We start from the raw sequence: 23,715 nt of genomic DNA on the forward strand, positions 1-23,715 counted from the left end.
CACCAAAAACAAAAGAAGATTGTAGTAGTGAAATTGTTTTATTTACAGTAAAAAATTTTTTAAATATGATCTGTGTCTCACCCACACCTATCACATCACTTCTGAACACATAGATTTAACCACTGGAGTCTTTTTGGTTACTTTTATACTCCCTTTGTGTGCATTTTGGACCATCAAATTTGTGGTCACCATTCACTTGCATTGTATGGACTTCCAAATATCTTTTTATGGACTTCCAAATACCTATATTTGTGTTCATCAGAAGAAAGTCAGTCATACACACCTGGGATGGCATGAGGGTGAGTAAATGATGAAAGAATTCATTATTTTCTTCTAATGCACATACATTACTATTAATAAGGTTTTAGCAATAGGGCCACTCTATTATAGTGATTTGCATTAGAAGATAAAAAAGGTAGTCTAGCATACAAAACAAATCAGCTTCTTCCATGGTAAGTAATTTTAATTATTGCAATGCCAAGGTAAAGGGTCACAACAGATGATACCTAACATCTTCACCATCTTGGTCTGGTTTGCATCTAGCAATAACCACAGCTACCTTTTCTCAAGCAGTGCCATGTTATTTCCCCTTTACCACATCTGGATGATTACTACATCAGTGGTCATTTCCAACAGGAAACAAAAAAGTAAAACATGATTTATCTCTTGTATACCATAAAATAATGTTTTTGGTAAGTCTGACATTTGTAAAAAAAAAAATGATTCTAGTATATGCAACAATAAAAAAGTGGGGGCGAATATTAAGCACAATGTTTAACAACAAAAAAAACTAAAACACACATAGATAATGCCCACGGCTACCAGCGTCATCTCCTGTTTGTAAAATAATGTGCGTTTGTGGCAGCACCTGGAGAATCATCAGGAATAAAGGCTACAGAAGCTCACATCATGTCTCAACAGTCATGATGAGTCAGTCAATTTGAGCTGGTATTTCCAATTAAATAATCCTTAAGAAAATCAACATCTAACTCAGGAAAAAATTAAAGACTCATGCAGCAATGCTTTAGTCAAGCTGCTAGCTGTGAAAACAGCCAATTAACAAAACAAAAATATCAAGTGTCGAATTCATTCATTTGCTCACTAACAACAACGCATTGACTTTTGACTTAATGAGGTTTGAGATCACATGTTAAACCAGGCCTTTATAAAAGAGATGAAAGAACATGAAAACAGCACTGCATATCATGTGCACGAAATGAACTTTCCTTTGCTGTTTGAAGACAATGGTCATCATTTATAGAAAAGTTCATGATCTTCCAGTGTTGTTGATCTATATGGGGTGTGTTCATTGAGACATGTGGACACAGCACTTTACATGTGACACAAACTCAGGGGGATGACATCCAGGCAGTAGACAACACTAAATAATACTGTCTTTAATACCAGCCAAATCTCTGTTTTTCAGGCGGTAAGGCCTTAGCACATTGTCAACATGAGACATAATCATTTATACTGCCTTTAAAATCTGTGATTTAATACAATTGTAAACCGTAAAGGGGGCAGTTTTGGGGAGGCAGCACACTCCATGGACAACAATACAGTAAAGGTTTCAAACTGGGTTCAGATGCCTCTTTTCTTTCCCATGATTGTCTCCATTACTATTCCGAGCAAATCCATCGCCGGCATGGCCCAGGAAGTTTGGAGGGTAGGGGCTGTGGGTTGAATCTTAAGAAAAACACTGGGGCCTGCTCACTCCCACACATCTTTTGTTTTCACTTCAAAATGATGTGATAGCCATCATTTGTTTCAGCTGCAAATTCGATGAAAAGAGTGCATGTTAAACAGCAAAGGTTACTAGGAACAAAGATATCTGGGTTAAAGCTTCTCAATGTTTCAAGACGACTGGCTCGCACATACCTTTCATTGTGTCCAGGACAAAACACATCTCATCTTGAAAGTTCTGAATCATCTGTTTGAATGGGAACATAAAGACAAAGTCATATAGAATTAAATGTATGATATATGTCTTTAAAGAAAACCATTCTAAATAATGTCTATGGACTTTAGTCAGGGGAGACGCCATATTTAAATTGATGCCAAGGCTGTGAGGGACTGTTACAGCAATCAGCCAACAAGGGATACATTTCAAAATTAAATGTAAGCAAATTTAACAGTAGACCAATCTTTGATTTAGTGTTGGGAATGTTTGCTGCTTGCTCAGTAAGGTCAAAACAAATAGTATTAATTGACCTGCCTAAATATATAGAAAACAGAAAAAGAAAGGCAGTAGAAAAGCTAACCTCATCACTGACTAGCACATGGATACCAGTGGGTCCTTGCTTGAAGATCTGACTGATCTGGCGAGGAGAGATGCTGAAGAGCTGAGCTAACTTTTCCGTCAGTTCCACAGCTGTTAACTCCTCCAGATAGATGGCATGATACACTAGAGAGAGAGCAAATGGAAAAGAGAAAGATAAGAATGCATAGAATGACAAATAATGACACAAAACTCTCCAACATAGGCAGATGATAAAAGCTAAAGTTTCATGAATACTTTCAGGGAATTTGTCCAGTCAAATTGAAGGCAACATGAATTAAAATTGACCGCATCTACCTTCTAGACAAATGATACTGGAATGACTCTGAAATGACACAGCTTTCCTGCTGACCTAACCAAGCCTGTGCAAGTGGGGAAAACTAAAATTAACCAAGAATATCACAGCCTAACAGTTTTCATTGTTTGATGATCCAATCAACTCCTGTCCAACATTACTTCACGCTAATAATTTTCCGTTTCACATAGAAATAAGTCACATTACGGAAGTTAAACAACCTATACCTTCCGTAATGTGACGTATTTCTGAGTAACATTTGTCACTTTTATCAATGTATAATGTTTAGGTTCAAACACATACCGAAGAAGGTGTTGCTGGTTCCGTCTCCATTCTCATGTTTCTGCTGCTGTTCACGAGCCTGCTGGGACTCCTGGCACACATAAATGGTAAGCCTTGGATGGACAACCCTGTACAGAAACGTGCATATAAACAATTATTTTCACGAAACAATGGTAAAAGTAATGGTTAAAAAACAAACAAACAAACAAACAAACATGGAAACTAAATGGAGTGATGTATAAAGTACTGTGCATCCATTCATCAATCTATCTATATTTAAACACATGCAAACAAATAAAAACTAGAACATATATTAGAGGTTGGCCTATATAGGCTTTTAATGACCAATGCCAATAATTTATCTATAAAGCAGGCCAGGGTGCTACCTTGTTGTTTCAAATCATTGATGATTATACTTCAAAGGAAATTTAACTAATAACTTTATTCTCTTTCTTCGGAATTTACATGTTTTCCATTTTGCAGATTAACTAGTCTCATTATAAATAAACCTGTATTCTGAATAGCCACTTAGGCTCACATTAAATTGATATGATTTCTTAATTTTTTTAAATATTCTTGACACATTAACTGAATTATGAAGGTCCATTTTTTTAGCTGTAAAAAACTTGCCATATTCCTTGCTGTGCCGAACATTAGCGTATTCATCAGATTAGTTGTGATAACAAGATTTAAATGTAGTTTCACCTTGTGAAACTCCACACATTATCTAAGAGATATTATCTTTCACACACAGCACAAGTTGTAGTCTAACACGTTGTTCCACACCCTTTTGACAGAAAATAATCAGCCCTGATAATCAGCTGTTTTTAAACAATTGGCCAATCTCTGATAATTGTCTTTATCGGCCAATATGTTAGTTGGAAAAACATTTGTGCTGCTCTACTCATTTTATGCTATTTTTAATTGAAATTATATTTAAAAAAATATCTGGGGGAAAATTTTTTTTTAATCTAGCAATTCTATCTATCATTTGACAAAGCTGTCATTTGATGTTGGAACTGACACCAGGCAGAATGATCACATCTGTTGTACAGGCCAATGCTGATTATCTCAATATATTAATCGGCCTAACCGTTTTATCTTAGTCTATCACTGACATGTACATGAAGTGGACAATAACTCTATCCAGTAAATGTATAGTACCGGTATATTTAAACTAGAAGTAGACCGATATATCAGTTTTACGATTAATCGGTGCAGCAGCTTTTTTTTCTCTCTCCTTAATTTGGAATTCCCAATGCGCTCTAGGGCATCGAGGTGGCATAGTGACTCTATGGCGAGGGATGAGTCGCCTCCGTGTCAGAGACAGTCAATCAGAGCATTTTATCATGTGGCTTATTGAGCGTGTTATCACAGAGAAAATGCGCGCGTGGAGGCTTCATGCGTGTGGAGGCTTCAAGCTATTCTCCATGGCATCCACGCACAACTCACCACGCACCCCACCGAGAGCGAGAACCACATTATAGTGACCATGAGGAGGTTACCCCATGTGACTCAACCCTCCCTAGCAACCAGGCCAATTTGGTTATTTAGGAGACCTGGCTGGAGTCACTCAGCACACCCTGGATTTGAACTCAAGACTCCAGGTAGTAGTCAGCGTCTTTATTCGCTGAGCAACCCAGGACCCGAAAGTTGCTTTTTGAAACTATCTGATATCTACAAAAATCTATGCCAATAATTGCAGATAGGTTTTTATATCCCTCCGTAACTTTTTGTTTATCCCTCCATGATACACTGTGGCCAGTGCTGGAGTTTTGAACAGTTCGTACTGTATAACAGCGGCAGAGGTCAAATAAAATCAATCACGGAAATTTCATGGGGATTAGCTGTATCTAAATCCTTTTCATTATATTTGTATCTTCACTTCAATGCATATGTTATTTTGATTAGATAATCAAGTGTTCTAAATTGATGCAAGAACATGCAAAGAAAAATGGAGTACATGGAAACGTGCTCCATCAGCACATACATCATGTCTCCAATTTTATGTCTTTTGAATAATAATAATATTAAATAAACCTTATCGTAGTATTAAAAGACTAAAAAAATTCTTAGATTCTATTAGTCACTTTTAAAAAAATACAAGCCTTTTTGACCACCTTAGTAATTGTATTGGCAAAATCCACTATCGGTCGATATCTAATTAAACAGAATAGAACCCTACCGTCCTTTCAGTGCATTAAATAGCCGAATACCATCAGCAGGGCCACAGATCTGAATGACATCCTCCCGGGTTAGTTTGAGCAGGTCGGCCCCTGAGAGAATCCACAAGACAATCAACATATGGTAAATCAATCTATACAAAATGTAATATGGACTTATTAGTTTCTTCTACATGTACTGAACACAATAAGATAATTTGATAGAGACTGTCTTTAGATTGGAGAGCATGTAATATTAGAATGGCATTGATGTAAGACTGATGTGGCATTGTATGGTTGCCGGGTGACCAAAGCTTGGATATGACAGCTGTATGGAATGTGATGCACACTTATGCAAGCCCAAGCATCCCTTTACCAGAGAAGTTTGTGAAGAGACGGCAGAATGGCGAAAAACGGTTTCTATGGAGCCACTGCAGTGCTTCCTGTGGCGTTGCCGTGGGCAACAGATTCTGTTTGTTCAGGGGCAAAAAGAAAGGACAAAATAGGCCTTAGCACACCGACCATAAACTGATCATAATTCTTCTCTAGTTCCATTGAACAGTTGTCCCCCTTTGAAGTCAGACACACCACCTCAAACTGTCTGCCCTGAGCTGAACCCATCTTAAAATTTTGACTAATTACAACTTGAAAAACCTTTTCACACCAACCAAGTTTTACCTTTTAGCAATTAAACATTTCAACACATTCATATTAGCAAATAAATTCATGTACCTGATTGCTTTCACTCTCTCTTCTAAGTAGATGGCACGACAACTGTAAGGCAGAACGTCTCTCAGTTTTAAAATCTTTAAAGGTTTCCTTGAGTGTTATTAACATCTTGTCATGAGGAAGCATGTGGTGACTAAGGGGGTGGGGGGGTGTATATGTTATGAACGGATTGGTATAACATCAGCCGATAAACTTTACAGCGATTATTTCATGTTTGGGGTATTTAAAAAAAAATCTATACATTTCAACACATTTCAAAGAAGCATGAGCACTAGGGCTGGGTATTGATACAGATTCTTTCGATTCGATTCAGATTCCATATTGATTAATGTGGGTATATTTCTGTTACAATGTACATTTTGCTTACATAAGAAAGCAATTCTCTCTCATCTAATACTTTTAATTATAAAAGGACCTTCTTACCTTCTAGGTGACCCTTCTAGGTACAATTCGAAAATATAAATGTAACAAATTATATTTTTTTAGTTATTATTTTCCTCATGTTGGTCACATTTCAGCTTTTATATTCAGAGTATTCCATCAATAAATGTCTTGACATTGCATAAACTATGTTGCATCTATTTTTTGTTACATGTTTGTTTACATGCACAATTTGTACTATTTACAATATGTAGAACACATGCTAAATAGGTACTGTCTCTTTAAGACTACAGGCATCATTCACTGAGCGCATTTAACAAGAGTGAATGTGAATGATTTCTTTAGCACATTCGTGTGTGATTACATTTAAATGTTTCTTTTTTTTTTTTTGCTCTATTTATTTATTATCAAAAAATGACTGTTAAGAACAATAAAGGCCATAAATTACCTAGACTGTGGCAGCCCGTTTCATAATGAACCAAAAATGTTTTGACACTTCTCATAATAACATAAAAGATCTCTAACGTTGTGTTTTGTGCCCTTGCTTCGGCAAAGCATCTATCATTCCCAGTTAGTAGGCCTCAGCCTGCCCCCTGCTGTATGCACACATGCTCACACACACACACACACACACAAACACAAACTGTTGAAGTTATTACCAGCGGACCTGACAACTTAACTATTTTCAGCATCTGGGTAGGGTTGTACCAGCTAGGCTTAGTAACCACTAGTTAGTTTGTAACTAAGTCAGTGCTTAATTTAGTTGCACCACCTTTTCTTAATGCAAGACTTTACTAATAGGTCGTAAGCTCTCCGTAAAGTAATGCGTAGTTCATAATATGACGTTTACTTGTATTGATCCAATAAACCGCCTTCAAATTTGGACAAAGAAATGTTAAAATCTTTGAACTTCAATTTGATCTTGTTACGGTTGATGTTCAAACCTTGTTTGCTCACGTAACGGTCAGCTGTAATAAATGATATCCCCATTAAAATACGATATTAAATAAAAGTAGATTCGACAAATAGTATATTTGCCCAGTGTACATAACCATATATAGGAACTGTACCTAAAATAAATAAGGCATGATAAATAAATACTAATACAACAGGCTGAAAAATAGACATTTATTAATTTTAATATCTTATATATTTTGAAGGTGTTGAAACTTGACACTGGGCGACTCACCCTGAATACTGCACCATTAGATCGGTTTCATGCTGAAGAGAAGCTTAAAAGTAAGGTTTTTTCTCTCTCTCTCTCTCGTAAATGTCAACATCATACTGTATGTCGAAATGATTGATGACTGTCACGCAAAACATGAGCTCATTTATGTCATAAAGTATTAGTCAGCTTTTTTATTCCAACCATTATTCCGCAAATATTCAGTTCATAAGTAGTTACGTCTTTCCTAAGTTTAATGGTGCAACGCTCAATTATTTAGTAGCGCGTTAATTGTGACTTAACGTCCATATATGCCACAACTAGGCAAAGTTGGAACTAACGTATAGCTGGTGCAGCCGGCCCTTGAGGAGCAAATCCAACTCTTTTGCTTAATTGTTTTGATTGCTCATAGGGCTCGACATTAACGCTTATCCGGGAAAAGTGGATTTTTGAAGGGGCAAGTGGAAGAGAATTTTACTTGCCCGACCAGACAAGTAGATTGATTAAAACGTCAATAACAAAAAAATTATAATAACCATATATATTTGTGATAGCCTAGGACTGTGTCACTTATTAGAAAGTTAATATTTTTATTCTGCTGTTGAAAGTAATCAAGAGCACATAATTTTATAATTCACAAGTGATCTAGTAACAGCTGCGCCCTGCTTGATTGACAGGCGGTGTATGTGTGAGTGCTAAACATGCACACTTGAATACTCGATAGCCTAACTGCTGTTTAAAACGTTTAAAGCGGTTAAAAAAGCACTGAATTTTCTTAATTTCTATTCGTTGCTGTTTTTCGTTGTTATTTTATTACTGAGTGTTTACAGTCTTGAATAATTACTTAAGAACTTGAAACCATTCTTCCATATTTAACATTTATTTATTGTTATTATTTGTTGTGGTTTTGAAGCTGGTATTGAGAATTGTCAAATTTCCATACAGACTACTGAAGTTTTGGTATGGCGATAATTTATAGACTTAATTGTACATGGTAGATCTTGCTGCAATATCACAATGAAAAAGTAGATCTCATTCCGTAGAAGTATGAGCACCCCTGCTGTTAATGATGGCGATTGAGACTTTTCTTTATTTGACTACCATACGTAACATAAAATAATTATCGTAAGACAATAGCCTCCTCCCATACCCAGAGCAGTTTCCATTTCTATCGCTGAGAATTGAGTTGTTTGCATAGGTACACTATTAGGTTGGGCATTGGTCATAATTTGTGAAAAACTTACAACATAAACTTTGACATGTTACTTGAGCATGTAACTTAAATGCCCCTCCAGACAAGTAACTGACCAATTGACTTGTCTGGAGAACAAGCACATGACAATGCTTAATGTCAAGCCCTGTCTCAAATGTATGCTCTGCGATTTTGTGTTTTGACCATTTGTGAACTGCATTAAACTCGGTCTCGTTTACCATGCATACCATACCATGTGAATTTTTTGCCATGTCATCACCATTCATATCTATAAAACCAATGTATTTATGATTAAATTACTAATAGAGCACAAAATTGTTTCCAAGAGCACAAAGATCTTCATAGATCTAGCCTCTTAATTTTGCTCTCAAATTGCACCAGATTGATGCATTTAACTTAAAATGTACAAAACATTTTCTAATGGGGGAGGGTAAGAGGTCCACCCACCATAGTCTAACAAAATGCTGTGGGAAACACTTAAAGGAGACATTATTCAATTACATGGATTGCATGGATCTCATCTTTGGACACACTGAACGAGCTAAACAAAACTCTCAACACACAGTGGAAGGATTTCTGTGCTAATAACTTCATCTCCACTATACTATTCAATCAAAGTGAAATCTGAAAGTTTCCAAGAGAGTGGCTAATCACAGACAATTTTAGTCACATAGCATGAAATTTGGTCGCACATGCGAGTGATTTACTTGCATTATAGAGGGTTGCCGCAGAGTAAAAGATCAATATCATTCAAACGAAGATCTCGATGCATCGGAAAATCGATATTTTTACCCAGTCCTAATGAGCACATCATGGAGTTGTTAAAAAGCAACAAACCATCAGAAATTAAAGGAATAGTTCAAACAAAAATGAAAATTCTGTTATCATTCACTCATTCACTTGTTCCAAACACATATGCTTTACTTTCTTCTGTGGAACACGTAAGGAGGTGTTTCACTGCATGAACTTGAGTAAATGATCAAAGAATTTTCTTTTTTGAGTAAACTATTCCCATTTCTAACAAAATAAAGTTAAATTCGAAAACAAATGTAGGTCTAACAAATGAAGATTCAATATGTTCTCTGATGTGTGCCAATGAGCATGCACAAGCTAAATAAAAAAAAAAGCATTTTCAGGACATTAGCAGCTGCAATGATATGAGTGGAAACAAAGGGTCTTTGATGTACTACTGCAGTATTGTAGTTACTCATTAACATTCACTACTAACATGTACATGGATGTAAAGAAAGCATGGAGAATACAGTAGCTAACATTCTCTCACACACACAAATCTGAAGCCAGATAATCATTCTACTGAACATCACATTACAGATACATTTCAACAGCCTTACTGGAAAGTTTTATGAAGTATTAAATCCCACACTAATAAACAGAATTGTCTTGCAACATTCATAACATTTATTATTCAAAAGAGAAAGTGCAGAATGAGAATGATTAAAGAATGCGAATGAGCCCCACAAAAACATGTACGGGTGAAATGTACAAGTTTAAATAAGGACAGATTGATGGGACTACAACACTTTCATGAAAGTTACTTTATCCTATTGACAGCATAGTGATTTCAATGGACCAATAATAGGGGCGGGGAGAACACTTACATCTGCTAACAGTGCAACCGGCTCAGGCTGGTGATTGGGCGAATCATTTCTAGAAGTTGCGGGACAAAAAGCCATAGGACCTTAAGTGCTTGTACATTATGGAACAAAAATCACAGAATACTGAAGCCAGAGATTATTCACGGTTCCCAAAGTTTTTGACCAATGAACTTTAATGACTTTTCTAGTCATATGTAGTTACAAAAGGATTTTAAAACAACTTGATTACAGAGAATGCACTGAAAAAGTGCAATTTATAGCAGAACTACGCATAACTACATAATTTTATATTCACTACCAAAATTTCCATTCCCTTAAGATTTTATTCATTTCCATTACTTTTTCAGGCTGAAAGCCTCAATTTAAAAATTCCGTGACATTTCAGGCTTTCCATGATCATGGGAATCCTGTTTATTAGCTCAATGCAATTTCTATGTTTGTAAATACTGTCTAAATGAATTGTTGAATATTTGTCAGGAGACTTTGCCTACCCTTCGATCACAGGAAAGCTGTTGGGGGTGCTGTTGAAACCCGGTGAAGGGGAGTTGTTGACGTATGTAACCTCAGGCCATGGAGAGCACTGAATAATTACAACATGTTACAAATATCACCATACACCAAAATCAAGTTATGGAAAATTTCAGATAGACGCATACAAAAACTTTTGAAAACACTTTCAAGTATTTGGTCACTCAAAACAATTGTCTTCACAGTCTGTGCAGAGATTATACTTTATTTCAAGTTAATTTATTCAGTTCAATTTATTCATTTAATTTAGACCTTCATTTCACACCCATGGCATCCAAGGGCCGGTCACAAACCTCGGTGAGAATGGTGGTTTCATATGAAGGCTGGTATTTCTCCTTTTCTTGTGGCGCTCGTTTCTCCATTTTTTCTCTGTCTGTCTTCTGTTTTCTGTCTGCACCCTTAGGCTAAACACATCATCATGAGTATTAGGATCATATTTTCTTGAAAAATCCTGTATCGCTAGTAAGAGTACACAAAAATAAAGCTGAACTGGTGAAGCACGACTTGAACTGAAATGGAGTATAACTGTCACATTGTAACCGTTTATCAGCTGTGGTCTCAACTGACCTTAAAAACTTTGATTTGGCAGCTGGCGGAGTGCAGGTGTTCAGTGTATTCTCCGGCCTCGTTCTCCTTGAAAGTGTCAATCTGAACACGGAATGGCACTCCCTTCTCTCCTCCATGCTTGCGCATAGTGAACTCTGTGCTGATACAGTGAACCTTTAAAACAAGCAAGGAAATAATGACACAATGGTGATTGATATTTGGCAAACTCACTGCACCATTTCCCATATATGAGTTTTTTTTAGAGGTTAATGTTAAGGTTAGGTTTAGGACAGGACTTTGGATCAGTAAATATGTATTGCCCTATGAATCAAGTGTATCTTTTAAGGACACCTTATGCAATTTTTTTAATGTGCTTCTTACTAGATTTAACATTTTCTGAAGGAAATTGAGTGGCGCTTGCCAGTGCCAAAACTCGCAAGTGGATTTAGTTGTACAGTACTGTGCAAATGTCTTAGGCACATAAGATGTTTCACAAAAGCATTTGTCTTAAGATAGTTAAGAAATATACATTTTGTACTCCCAAATATTCCCTTTTCAAATTGAATAGAATAAAAGAACAGGGAGCCCTGTAACAGATGACATGATCCCCACAGAGCACCCCACTGTACATCGGGTCAGTCTGCAATAACATGAAGAGACAGCCGAAATAGAAGAACTATGGCAAATTATCCAAGAAGCTTGGAACATCCTATCTGCCAACAACCAAGAAAAACTGTGTCCAGGTGTAAGTAGGGGAATTGGTGCTGTTTTGAAGGCAAAAGTGTTCACACCAAATACTGATTTAGCTCTTTTTCTGTTTACAGGACTTTGTACGATATAAATCAATTAATTAAAACTATTTTTCATTATTGCGGGCGGCTGTGGCTCAGTTGGTAGAGTGGGTCAGCCACTAATTGCAGGGTTGGTGGTTCGAATCCCGGCCCACACGACTCCACATGCCGAAGTGTCCTTGGGCAAGACAAGACTTGGGCAAGTTGCTCCCAATGGCAGGCTAGCACCTTGCATGGCAGCTCTGCCACCATTGGTGCATGAATGTGTGTGAATGGGTGAATGAGTCACAGTGTAAAGTGCTTTGAATACCGTTAAGGTTAAAAAGGCGCTATATAAGTGCAGACAATTTACCATTTATTTAAATAAAATTTTGCACAGTATCAGTGACTAAATAAATGAAACACGGATTAAAGACACAGATTAAACTATATTTTGGGATTTCTAAGTAAAGAAATCACTTCAAGGCTCCACTGACAGTGATTTAGGATAAGACAAAGAGCTGTGCCTGGGAAAGTCATTTTTGAGGTTGGGAAGTGCAGTGTATGATACCTGAATAAACACAGAGGTCCTCTTTGAGGGGTCCCAGAGGAACTCCACTGTGTTGAGCTGTGTAGGGTTTGCTCTGGGATCAATTACCCCCACTGACATCGGGATATCTGAGAAGGATGTCAGTGCAAGCATGTTATTAATCTCAAATAAACTCAGCAAAAAAATAAACGTTCTCTAACTTTCAACTGCATTTATTTTCAGCAAACTTAACATGTGTACATAGTTGTATGAACATAAAAAGATTCAACAACTAAGACATAAACTGAACAAGTTTCACAGACATGTGATTAACAGAAATGGAATAATGTGTCCCTGAACAAAGGGGGGTCAAAATCAAAAGTAACAGTCAGTATCTGGTGTGGCCACCAGCTGCATTAAGAACTGCAGTGCATCTCCTCCTCATGGACTGCACCAGATTTGCCAGTTCTTGCAGTGAGATTTTACCCCACTCTTCCACCAAGGCACTTGCAAGTTCTCTGACATTTCTGGAGGGAATGGTCCTAGTCCTCACCCAACAATCCAACAGTTCCTAGACATGCTCAATGGCATTAAGACTCTTCGCTAGTCTTGCAGGAAATCACGTACAGAAGGGGCAGTATGGCTGGTGGCATTGTCATGCTTGAGGGTCATGTTAGGATGAGCCTGCAGGAAGAGTACCACATGAGGGAGGAGGATGTCTTCCCTTTAACACATAGCATTGAGATTGCCTGCAATGACAACAAGCTCAGTCCGATGATGCTGTGTCACACCGCCACAGACCATGACGGACCCAGAGTACAGTCGGTGTAACGGTCATTCCTTCGACGATAAACGTGAGTCCGACCATCACTGCTGGTGAGACAAAACCGCGTCACGTCAGTGAAGAGCACTTTTTGCCAGTCCTGTCTGGTCCAGCGAAGGTGGGTTTGTGCCCACAGGCGACATTGTTGCTGGTGATGTCTGGCAAGGACCTGCCTTAAAACAGGCCTACAAGCCCTCAGTCCAGTCACTCTCAGCCTATTGCGGACAGTCTGAGCACTGATGGAGGGATTGTGCATACCTGGTGTAACTCAGGCAGTTGTTGTTGCCATCCTGTACCTGTCCCGCAGGTGTGATATTTGGATGTACCTATCCTGTGCAAGTGTTGTTACACATGGTCTGCCACTGAGAGGATTATCAGCTGTCCATCCTGTCTCCCTGTAGCACTGTCTTCACAGTCATCTCACAGTACGGACATTATAATGTATTGCCTTGGCCACATCTGCAGTCCTCATGCCTCCATGCAGCATGCCTAAGGCACGTTCACTCAGATTAGCAGGGACCCTGGACATCTTTCTTTTGGTGTTTTTCAGAGTCAGTAGAAAGGTCTCTTTAGTGTCCTAAGTTTTTATAACTGTGACCTTAATTGCCCACCGTCTGTAAGCTGTTAGTGTCTTAACGACCGTTCCACAGGTGCATGTTCATTAATTGTTTATGGATCATTGAACAAGTATGGAAAACATTGTTTAAACCCTTTACAATAAAGATCTGTAAAGTTATTTGGATTTTTACAAAATTATCTTTAAAATACAGTGTGCTGAAAAAGGGATGTTTCTTTTTCGATTTCTTTGCTGAGCTTATATTCCTGCTTTCACACAAAGTCAGAAGCACACTATAGGATTTCTGTCTGTCATTTAATATCGTTGCAAGTCAGACTGTATTGATATATAAAAGACGTGCAACGTCAACATTCTTTTATGGTCAGTATTAACAGCCAAGGACAGTATTATTATACCAATGGAAAACTTTTCTAATGTTATTTTCCACTTTTTCTCAGTGGTGGATAACAGTATTTACCTAAATCAAGGATTCTGTCTCCTGGTCTATTCCAGCGCCAGCCCTCCAGCTGTTGGTGTTCAGTGTACTGAAGACGACGGTCGTGAAACACAACACGGATGATGCTCTGCAAACAGTGACCACACGAAAAACAGCAGTTGATATGAAACACACATAGTCAAACGAAACACATACGATTCATCAGACCCTCTTCAGATATAATACAATGACAGACAGTTTCCAGAAACACGAATTAAAGCTTTAGTGTGTAATTTTTGCAGCACCAAACGGAACAGCAAAACGAAATATTGTTTTCAAACAGCCACCTGGATATGCCCCGTCTGCCTTTCCTCAAAAAAAATAAATAGCCTGCCCCAAACTCACACCATTCGTTAGGTCAATGCTGTTGTGTCTTGCTAAACGGGTTGTTAAAAACAAACAGGAATACTTATAATGCCACAGAGACAGTGTTTACAGTTTTCAAGACAATTAACAAACAAATGGCTTACTTTTTGTTGTCTCTGCATTTTAAAGGAATAGTTCACCCAAAAATGAAAATTCTCTCATCATTTACTCACCCTCATGCCATCCCAGATGTGTATGATTTTCTTTCCTCAGCAGAACAAAAACAAATATTTTTTGAAGAATCTTTCAGCTCTGATAGGTCCTAATCTATGGAATAGTCTCTCTTTCCATGTGAGGTCAGCTTCATCATTATCCATTTTTAAATCTTCTTTAAAACATATATTTCTATTCTGTAGCTTTTGAATAGATCATTGAATAGTTTGAAATGGATAAATACATGATGTTGTATTTAAATGTTTTTATTTAATTTATTATGTTTTATATTTAACTTTCAACCAATCTGTTTTTATATCACTCTTTATTGTGTTTGTTTGATCTGTAAATCACTTTGGTGTGCTCTATAAATAAAGGTTGGCTTGACTTGTACCTCCTTAAAATGCAAGTAAATTGTGATCAGACATTTGTAGCTCTAAAAATCACTAAGGAAACATACAAAATTAATCCATATGACTCCAGTGGTAAAATCTATATCTTCAGAAGTGATATAATAGGTGTGGGTGAGAAACAACAATATTTAAAACAAAAAATAACTTTCCCTTTCACATCTGAAAGTCACATGTGGTGCCTGTTTAGTTTCACTTTCACATCTGAAAGTGAAAGTTAAAATGGAGATTTACGTATAAAAGGACATACATTTTGAACTGTTTCGCACCCACACCTATTATATCACTTCAGAAGATATGGATTTAACCACTGGAGTCATATGGATTACTTTTTGGTTTCTTTTATGTGATATTTTGAGCTACAAAAGTCTGATTACCATTCACTTTCATTGTAAGGACCTACAGAGCTGAGATATGTTTCTAAAAATCTTTGTGTTCTGCTGAAGAAAGAAAGTCACACATCTGGAATGGCATGAGGGTGAGTAAATGATAAGAGAATTTTAATTTTTGGGTGAACTATCCCTTTAAACTGGGATTAGAAAAAGTATTTTAACACAAAAACAGTCACATACTTCAGAAAAGTTAAAGAACTTTCAACATCTAAAGTGATCCAGCACTGATTTGAGAATATTCCTGTGTGGGGGAAGCATGAATGATGAGGGATGATCCTTAGTGACGTGGAAGAACAGACAACAAATCCTCACCTTAACCATTTTGTCATTGATCTCAGGAAGCTCTCCCATTTTCCGATTGTCCAGCATTCGAATCTCATAAGACTGTCCTGAAGGGCATAATATGACGTTTTTCAACCAATTACATGTGATTTTACATCTCAATGTTTTTAATGTGCTTATTACACGGCTCTCCGGAATACTTGATTCTGATTGGTCAAAGGCGCCATCTAGTGGTCTGATATTTCTTGGTAGAGTCATCTTTACTAATTCTCCAATCACTGTGCAATCTATACATGTAAGATAATAAACTAATTTCAACTAAAATTTATGTTTCACGTGCATTGCATTTGGCAAGTAGTCTTTTAATGAGCTGGATAATGAGCAGACAGACTATCATTAATTACAAAATATAAACTTCTATACAACTCTGATCTAAACCAGAGGTGGATTTCAGCTGTTCAGCTATTTATTTCTTCTCACATAATTACATAGTTTCAATGCAAATCAATATTTTATGTTCAAATATTTATTTATTTGCTTAGTAGCCATGTAATAAGTGGGATAATGTACAGTTAGCCGGTTGTTATCACAAAATAAACCCTCTCAGGGTGATACAAGACCCTCTGATTTGCATCAATGTCCTGTTGGGTTTCTTTTGCAATAACAACTGGCTGACTGTACATAATACCTTACATATTACACTTCCCTGTGAGCAAGGAATGGAACAGTATATTGAAGCAGCACATCCAAACAGAGGGGTCGGAAGCGGTTACATAATTTGGCAGAAATCAATGAAAATCAATGAAACCAAATAAATAATTTAAGTAGAATCCAACAAAAGCTTTAAGTGGACTCAACTATGACTATAATGGCATTGAGACATATGTACAGCTTAATGTTAACATGAAATGGCATCCGCAACCCATTTTACTTACAGAATGTGACATATTTCCAAGTGAAACAGGTAATTCTACAAATGGAAAAGAAAATCCAGGGCGGGACTTGATCGTGAAAGGTGGTTGAAGGGGAGGGGTTGAAGAGTGGTTAGTGAAATCAGCCCAAAAAAAGTAATTTCAGAAGTAATTCCTTTTTGTTGAAAGATTACAAAGACAAGTACATTTTCTTTTGAATAACCTGTCCCAATAAATTGTACACAAAAGACCAGAAATGTCTATTAAGTAAATAGGGTCAATTTTATATTATGCACTTTGGCACAGGTCCATTTTCATACTGACTTAAAAGAAAATCTGAACAAAATTTTAACAGTGAGAAAATACTCTTGTGTATAAAATAGCTTTACACAATAGCTTTGCCACAGCTTTTCCAAATACATTAGAAGTAGAAGTTATTTTCAATGTTTTTTAACCAGTATGTTGAACAGACCTTGATTGAGGTAGGTGAGTGTCTCATCATGTAGTTTGACAGCAGGAGAGGTGGCTGCACACAGTACATACTGGAAGGGAAGGATCTTATTTTCACTTTCAGGAGGTAAGTTTGATTCCTCCTGCTTGAAGATGGGAAGAGCTAGCACATCACTGAAAAACAACAAGAGAGAAAAAGAGAAACATAATTTATTGACTTGACAGCAATGCTTTAGGTTAGGTCTTGCTTTACAATTCCGTACATGGGATATAGGGCCCTATTTTAAGAGCGCTAGCACTTAAGCGATATGCTTTAAGTCAAGTCAAGTGGTTTTTATTGTCGTTTCAACCATATACAGTTAGTACAGTACACAGCAAAACGAGACAACGTTCCTCCAGGACCATGGTGCTACATAAAAACAACAAAGGACCAACATAGGACCACATGAGACTACACAACAAAATAAAATACCTATATAAACTACCTATATATACCTATATAAAGTGCACGTGCAAACATGTGCAAAAAGTATAGGACAGTACAACAAATTACTGACAATGAACAGGACAATAGACAGTGCAGCGCCGACCAGTACTCAGTAGTGCAAAAAGATGACAGTTTCTAAAAATGTAAACATAACATACTATGAGATAGTGTTCTATGCACATAGCAGTTATTGAGGTAGCGGACAGTTATAAAGTGACAGTAATTAAAGTGCAACTCAGGACACGTGTGTGTCAAACCAGTCTCTGAGTATTGAGGAGTCTGATGGCTTGGGGGAAGAAGCTGTTACACAGTCTGGCCGTGAGGGCCCGAATGCTTCGGTACCTCTTGCCAGACGGGAGGAGGGTAAAGAGTTTGTGTGAGGGGTGTGTGGGGTCGTCCACAATGCTGGTTGCTTTGTGGATACAGTGTTTTTTGTAAATGTCTTTGATGGAGGGAAGAGAGACCCCAATGATCTTCTCAGCTGTCCTCACTATCCTCTGCAGGGCTTTGCGGTCCGAAACGGTGCAAGTCCCAAACCAGGCAGTGATGCAGCTGCTCAGGATGCTCTCAATAGTCCCTCTATAGAATGTAGTGAGGATGGGGGTTGGGAGATGTGCTTTCCTCAGCCTTCGAAGAAAGTAGAGACGCTGCTGGGCTTTCTTGGTGATAGAGCTGGTGTTGAGGGACCAGGTGAGGTTCTCCGCCAAGTGAACACCAAGGAATTTGGTGCTTTTGACGATCTCCACAGAGGAGCCGTCGATGTTCAGCGGAGTGTGTTCACCTTGTGCTCTCCTAAAGTCAACAACCATCTCTTTTGTTTTGTCGACATTCAGGGACAGGTTGTTGGCTCTACACCAGTTCGTCAGCCGCTGCACCTCCTCTCTGTATGCTGACTCGTTGTTCTTGCTGATGAGACCCACCACGGTCGTGTCATCGGCGAACTTGATGATGTGATTCGAGCTGTGCATTGCTGCACAGTCGTGAGTCAGCAGAGTGAACAGCAGTGGACTGAGCACACAGCCCTGGGGGGCCCCAGTGCTCAATGTGGTGGTGGTGGAGATGCTGTTCCCGATCCGGACTGACTGAGGTCTCCCAGTCAGGAAGTCCAGGATCCAGTTGCAGAGGGAGGTGTCCAGGCCCAGCAGGTTCAGCTTTCCAATCAGGTGCTGGGGAATGATTGTGTTGAATGCTGAGCTGAAATCTATGAACAGCATTCGAACGTATGAGTCCTTATTGTCTAGGTGGGTGAGGGCCAGATGGAGGGTTGTGGTGATGGCATCATCCGTTGAACGGTTTGAACGATACGCAAACTGCAGTGGGTCTAGTGAGGGGGGCAGCTGGGTCTTAATCTGCCTCATGACGAGCCTCTCGAAGCACTTCATGATGATGGGTGTAAGTGCGACGGGACGGTAGTCGTAGGTGCAAAGTCAATGGACATGGCTATGAAGTTTTGCTATTTTCATGCAGGCAGTTGGTTAGGTGAAATTTCAAGCGCTAATGGGCTTTATCAAGTGCAGTTAAATTCTGAGGTTCTTCTCCTGTTATTTCACCATCTGCGTTGTATTATATAGTCAATTCCCTGTCAAACAACAGTGATACAATAAACAAATACAGCATATTCATAAGAAGAAATGGACTGCATGCAATAAATTTGAAGTATTGAAATACTTCTATGACAGTGACACACAAGTATAGAAAATGTGATTCTTGTCAGGTTTGGATGTACACAGTTTGCACGCATTCACCCACAGATCGCGCAAACACTCCCACCCATGCCCACTTGTGCTTGCATGAAAATTGTGCTTAGAATTAGCGTTCTCATGCACGGTTGTTGTGCATAGTGCTGTGCTTTGTACACTCACGAAAATAGAGACCATAATGTTCTTCAAGGATACACATGAGTTTGGGTGAGGCATTATGGAACGACTAAGTAGACACACCAGGTACATTACAGATACGCCTTCAAGTGAACAGAGTGCATTTCAAACACTACTCAAACATCTAAGAGCACAACATCGCACAGATGGCAAAGCCACACTGGAACATGTGCTTTGCAACAGTTACCTGGACACCAACTAAAGCTCTTATGCAATGTGAATCTATCTGCCTCTCAACATAAGAATTCACTTCATTTTAACAAACTAAATGACACCAATAATTTCGATACATTTAGCAGATAATGCAAAAGGGCCAAAAAAAAAAAGAAATATAGGATAAGCAGTTTAAGGTCATGTCATCCAAAACTTGAACACGTCACTCACTATGACTACAGTATAGTGGTACATTATAAAAACACCATCTAAGCCAAGACATTTGATAATACAGGCACACAAAGGCCTGTACTTTACTAAAAGTATCCTTTTGCTTAGTGCACAAGTTAGTCATGTAACAGAATACAAGACACAGCATGTGCCTCTCTGGAAGTTTAGACTGTGCCAAAATACTCATCATGGCATTTAAATCTGCCCAGAATGACATGTGGACTTCAGTAGGAGACCAAATAAACAGACCAACCAAGCAAAACAGACATAAAAAATTTAACATTTCTTAATTAAACAAACAAACACACATACTGGAAAAAAAAACATAAAAAAAACATAGGTCAATAATTGACTTTTATCAAGCCCCACAGTCTCAGATACTCAAAACTAAATAGTCATCACTAAACATTAGAAATAATAGAAACGATCATAAGTCAGCACCCAAACTGACCTCATGCTGTAAGCACCAGCTCCAAGCTCTTGCCCGATTCCTGACAGACTGGCATCAAAGTCCTGGACCAGACCAGACTCGATCACCTCATCGGCCAGAGGTAGTTTCAAAGCCCAAGCCATGACTTTCCACCTTAATTCAAATGAACTTAGGAAAAACTAATTTACAGCCCTGATAGTCTCCCTTTGGGTTTAGGGATGATCACAAATACCTGTCTAAAAATATAAAGGGGGTTAAAAAAATAAAGGTTCACACATTATGGATTAGTACGTTTTTGACATGGTATTACAAGTACATTATTGAATTAAATTATTTTCATGGTATATTAATGGGTTTATGCAGTTTTCCAAGAGTAATACAATTTTCAAATAAAATATGATGCTCAAGGCTGAATATTTCAGAATAATCCCCATGTTTGGGCAAATCCACATGTGACAACCACACATGATGACATTATAGAAATTAGATGGAAAAAAGCGTAACTATGTTAAAGTATATCTATAACTTTAACAGGTGATTAGAAATAATGGGCTTATTTTATCATAAATGTCATAATGAGAGTATATACCTCTGACAGCCAGCAGATAATGAGTGTGGTAAAGCTCATCGTTTCACGACATTTTTCCAAGCGTCGTTCTTCTTTTGACAAGACAACTTCGTTTTGTTAAAAAGAAAACGTTTAAATTCTGTATCCGGTCGCGGGTGAAAAGTAACAACGCAGCGACAATTCTGAGAAATATTACTAAAATGAAGATGTGTTGAAGAGTGGGTGAGTAAACACTTTATGTATAATATTACATGTTTGTTTATCTCTTCTACTCTGTGGAAATTGCCGTAATATCCGCAGTAGTCTTCCTCCATAAATGACTTGAGTAGTGAGCAGTCCATTAGCGGCCTCTATCTCCCTGGCGCGGTATTACCTTATGACCGCCAAAATATTATGGTTATCTTGCTTCGGTCATTGCTGCAATGCAAATGTGTAACTTTTATTGCCCACCACCAGCGTTATTAAAATAAATCCAGAAACATGACCTTGATGAGCTTTTTACACCGGTTAAAGGAGACCCCATATTCATTTTATATGAAACCAGCCTAATATGGTCTAAATTGGTTTAAAGTGGGCCTATAGCTCACCCAAAAATGAAAATTTGCATATCGTTTACTTACCCTCATGCCATCCCAAATGTGTGACTTTCTTTCTTCTGCAGAACACAAATGAAGATGTTTGGAAGAATATATCAGCTCTTTAGGTTCATACAAATGAATGGGTGCCAGAACTTTGAAGCTCCAAAAACATATAAAGGCACCTTAAAAGGTACCCATGTGACTCCAGAGGATAAATTAATGTCTTCAGAAGAAATATGATAGGTGTGGGTGAAAAACAGATCAATATTTAAGTCCTATTTTTTTTTTTACCATAAATCTACACTTTCACTTCCACATTCGTCTTCTTTCTTATTTTTTTGGCAATTTGTATAATTTTTACATATCGCCACCTGCTGGTTGGGGCTCGTGAAAGGTAGAGATTTATATTAAAAAAGGTCAGGCTGGGGGTGGCATTAGGGTGAGTAAATGATGAGAGAATTTTATTTTTTAGGTGAACTTGCCTTCCGGCATGGCCTGGTCTAATGGGGGGGCTGGAGTGGCATTGCCCCCCTAGATTTTCTTTGTACCAAGAAATCATTCATTAATGATACCAGTGCCACAATAAGAAATGTCCGTATTAATCCAGAATAGTACACAGATCGAGTGGTCAAATTGCAGAACAGAAGAGAGAAAGAATTTATTGTAATAAGACTAGTAAGTGCTTTTATTTGGGTGATTTCAAAATTGCGGTGCCATTTGCGTCCAACTGACTTTACCTTTGCAAATATGCATCTTAGGTCAATTTAAACCCCATTTTACAATTCAGGTAAACGACCTTCATGGCAAAATACATGTAATTTAAAAAAATGTCTCGTGTCCCTCTGCTCTGGGACTAAACTCTAATTGGAAAAATAAACATTAAAGTACTTCAAAAGATATATTTTTTATTTATTTTATTGTAATTTTTTGCATTTTGAAGATTCAAAGTTTGTATTGTGCTTAAACCACATTTGCTCAGGAGTAATTCATTATTAGTGGGGAAAAAATTACATTTTTTTGTGTCCCATATTGACTCAGCCCAGTTAACTAAACGTTCACCCTTATTAAAATCACATGTTCAACAAAATGTGGCATTGTCTTAATTTTTGAACGCCATGTGAAGAAGCTAAATTCTTCTATTCTTATTTTCTGCATTTTCAGTGATATTTACAGAGGAGGTAATGGTCAAATTTCAACACTGTTACATACATTATATATTAAAGTAATTAATTACAAATAAACACATTTTATGTGAATCTGTAGAATGTCCTCAATGTCCACATGGCATTAGTAGACAATAAAGCCATATTTTGTGTGATTACTCATGTTATCTCTAGTAAATTGAGTGAATAGAGACCAAGTCTTAGTTCAATCCTGTTACTTCATTGTTGCATCACAAAATGAAAAATAAATCACTCCTGTTTTTAATCACATTTGTTCCATTTTGACTCCTTTAGTAAATAAAATGCCATAGAAATTGACAGAATTGAAATTGTGGGCACCGTTTAAAGGAAAAACTGACTTAAGTTATTAAAGTGAAATACAAATTACTAATTATTTTGGAATAAATTAAAAAATATAATATTCAAAGAATTTTACAAATTTTAGTAGAAGGGTTGAGAACATGCAGTCATTGCACACACAAAAAAAGCACTTGTAAAAAAATCTTATGGCCTGAGAAAAACACTTTCTGAAATGGCCAAAAGCACGTTTTCTAAGATTAATTGTTGATAAATAACGGAAAGTTAAGTTTGATTTTCAAGAGGTTAAAACCATAAATGCACCACAATCGTGGAATCACCCATTTATAACTTAATGAATAGAAACAGTTATGGATTTCTACTAAAATGTCGCACTATAGTTAGCGTTACCAAGGTGAAATTTTCTACGGGTTGCAGCAAGTTCTTCAAGCATATTACCTTTACCATTCTATATTTATAGGACAGTCAAAATGAAAAGTAATATGAACCTGATATACTTGGATGTACATTTTTTCCATTTATTTTCATCTGTGTTATGAAAATCAACTTGTGAAATTTCTATCTAGTCTGTTTTTGT

General features: G+C 37.5%; 1 protein-coding gene across 3 annotated transcripts; it reads right to left on the bottom strand.

The window, feature by feature from the left end:
• Positions 1-419: 419 nt before the first annotated feature.
• On the bottom strand, positions 420-21,382 carry LOC127628793 (transcription factor CP2). Of its 3 annotated transcripts, none has more exons than XM_052105684.1 (17): positions 21,101-21,382; positions 20,533-20,664; positions 17,356-17,507; positions 16,003-16,079; positions 14,352-14,457; positions 12,537-12,643; positions 11,217-11,369; positions 10,943-11,053; positions 10,613-10,701; positions 10,125-10,173; positions 5,750-5,791; positions 5,394-5,487; positions 5,041-5,131; positions 2,877-2,983; positions 2,262-2,404; positions 1,879-1,930; positions 420-1,771 (listed from the first exon to the last, which is right to left on the bottom strand). In XM_052105684.1, exons 2-17 carry the CDS (start codon positions 20,652-20,654, stop codon positions 1,734-1,736), a joined length of 1,533 nt encoding a protein of 510 aa, XP_051961644.1. In that variant the 5' UTR covers positions 20,655-20,664; positions 21,101-21,382; the 3' UTR covers positions 420-1,733. The 3 variants fall into 3 exon arrangements, with proteins under 3 accessions (XP_051961644.1, XP_051961643.1, XP_051961645.1); XM_052105683.1 differs by having other exon boundaries at positions 20,533-20,747; XM_052105685.1 differs by lacking the exon at positions 5,750-5,791 and having other exon boundaries at positions 20,533-20,747.
• Positions 21,383-23,715: the final 2,333 nt, after the last annotated feature.

The sequence above is a fragment of the Xyrauchen texanus genome, chromosome 35, assembly GCF_025860055.1.
Source record: "Xyrauchen texanus isolate HMW12.3.18 chromosome 35, RBS_HiC_50CHRs, whole genome shotgun sequence".
Taxonomy (NCBI): Eukaryota; Metazoa; Chordata; class Actinopteri; order Cypriniformes; family Catostomidae; genus Xyrauchen; species Xyrauchen texanus.

Bases quoted from the DNA above. Each gene is read 5' to 3' on its own strand.
- LOC127628793 (XM_052105684.1), bottom strand. From the start codon at position 20,654: ATGGCTTGGGCTTTGAAACTACCTCTGGCCGATGAGGTGATCGAGTCT. The intron at 5,132-5,393 runs GTAAAGGGATGC...GGATTCTCTCAG, and splicing joins TCTCTTCACAAACTTCTCTG to GGGCCGACCTGCTCAAACTA. The intron at 1,772-1,878 runs GTATGTGCGAGC...TCGAATTTGCAG, and splicing joins TGTCCTGGACACAATGAAAG to CTGAAACAAATGATGGCTAT.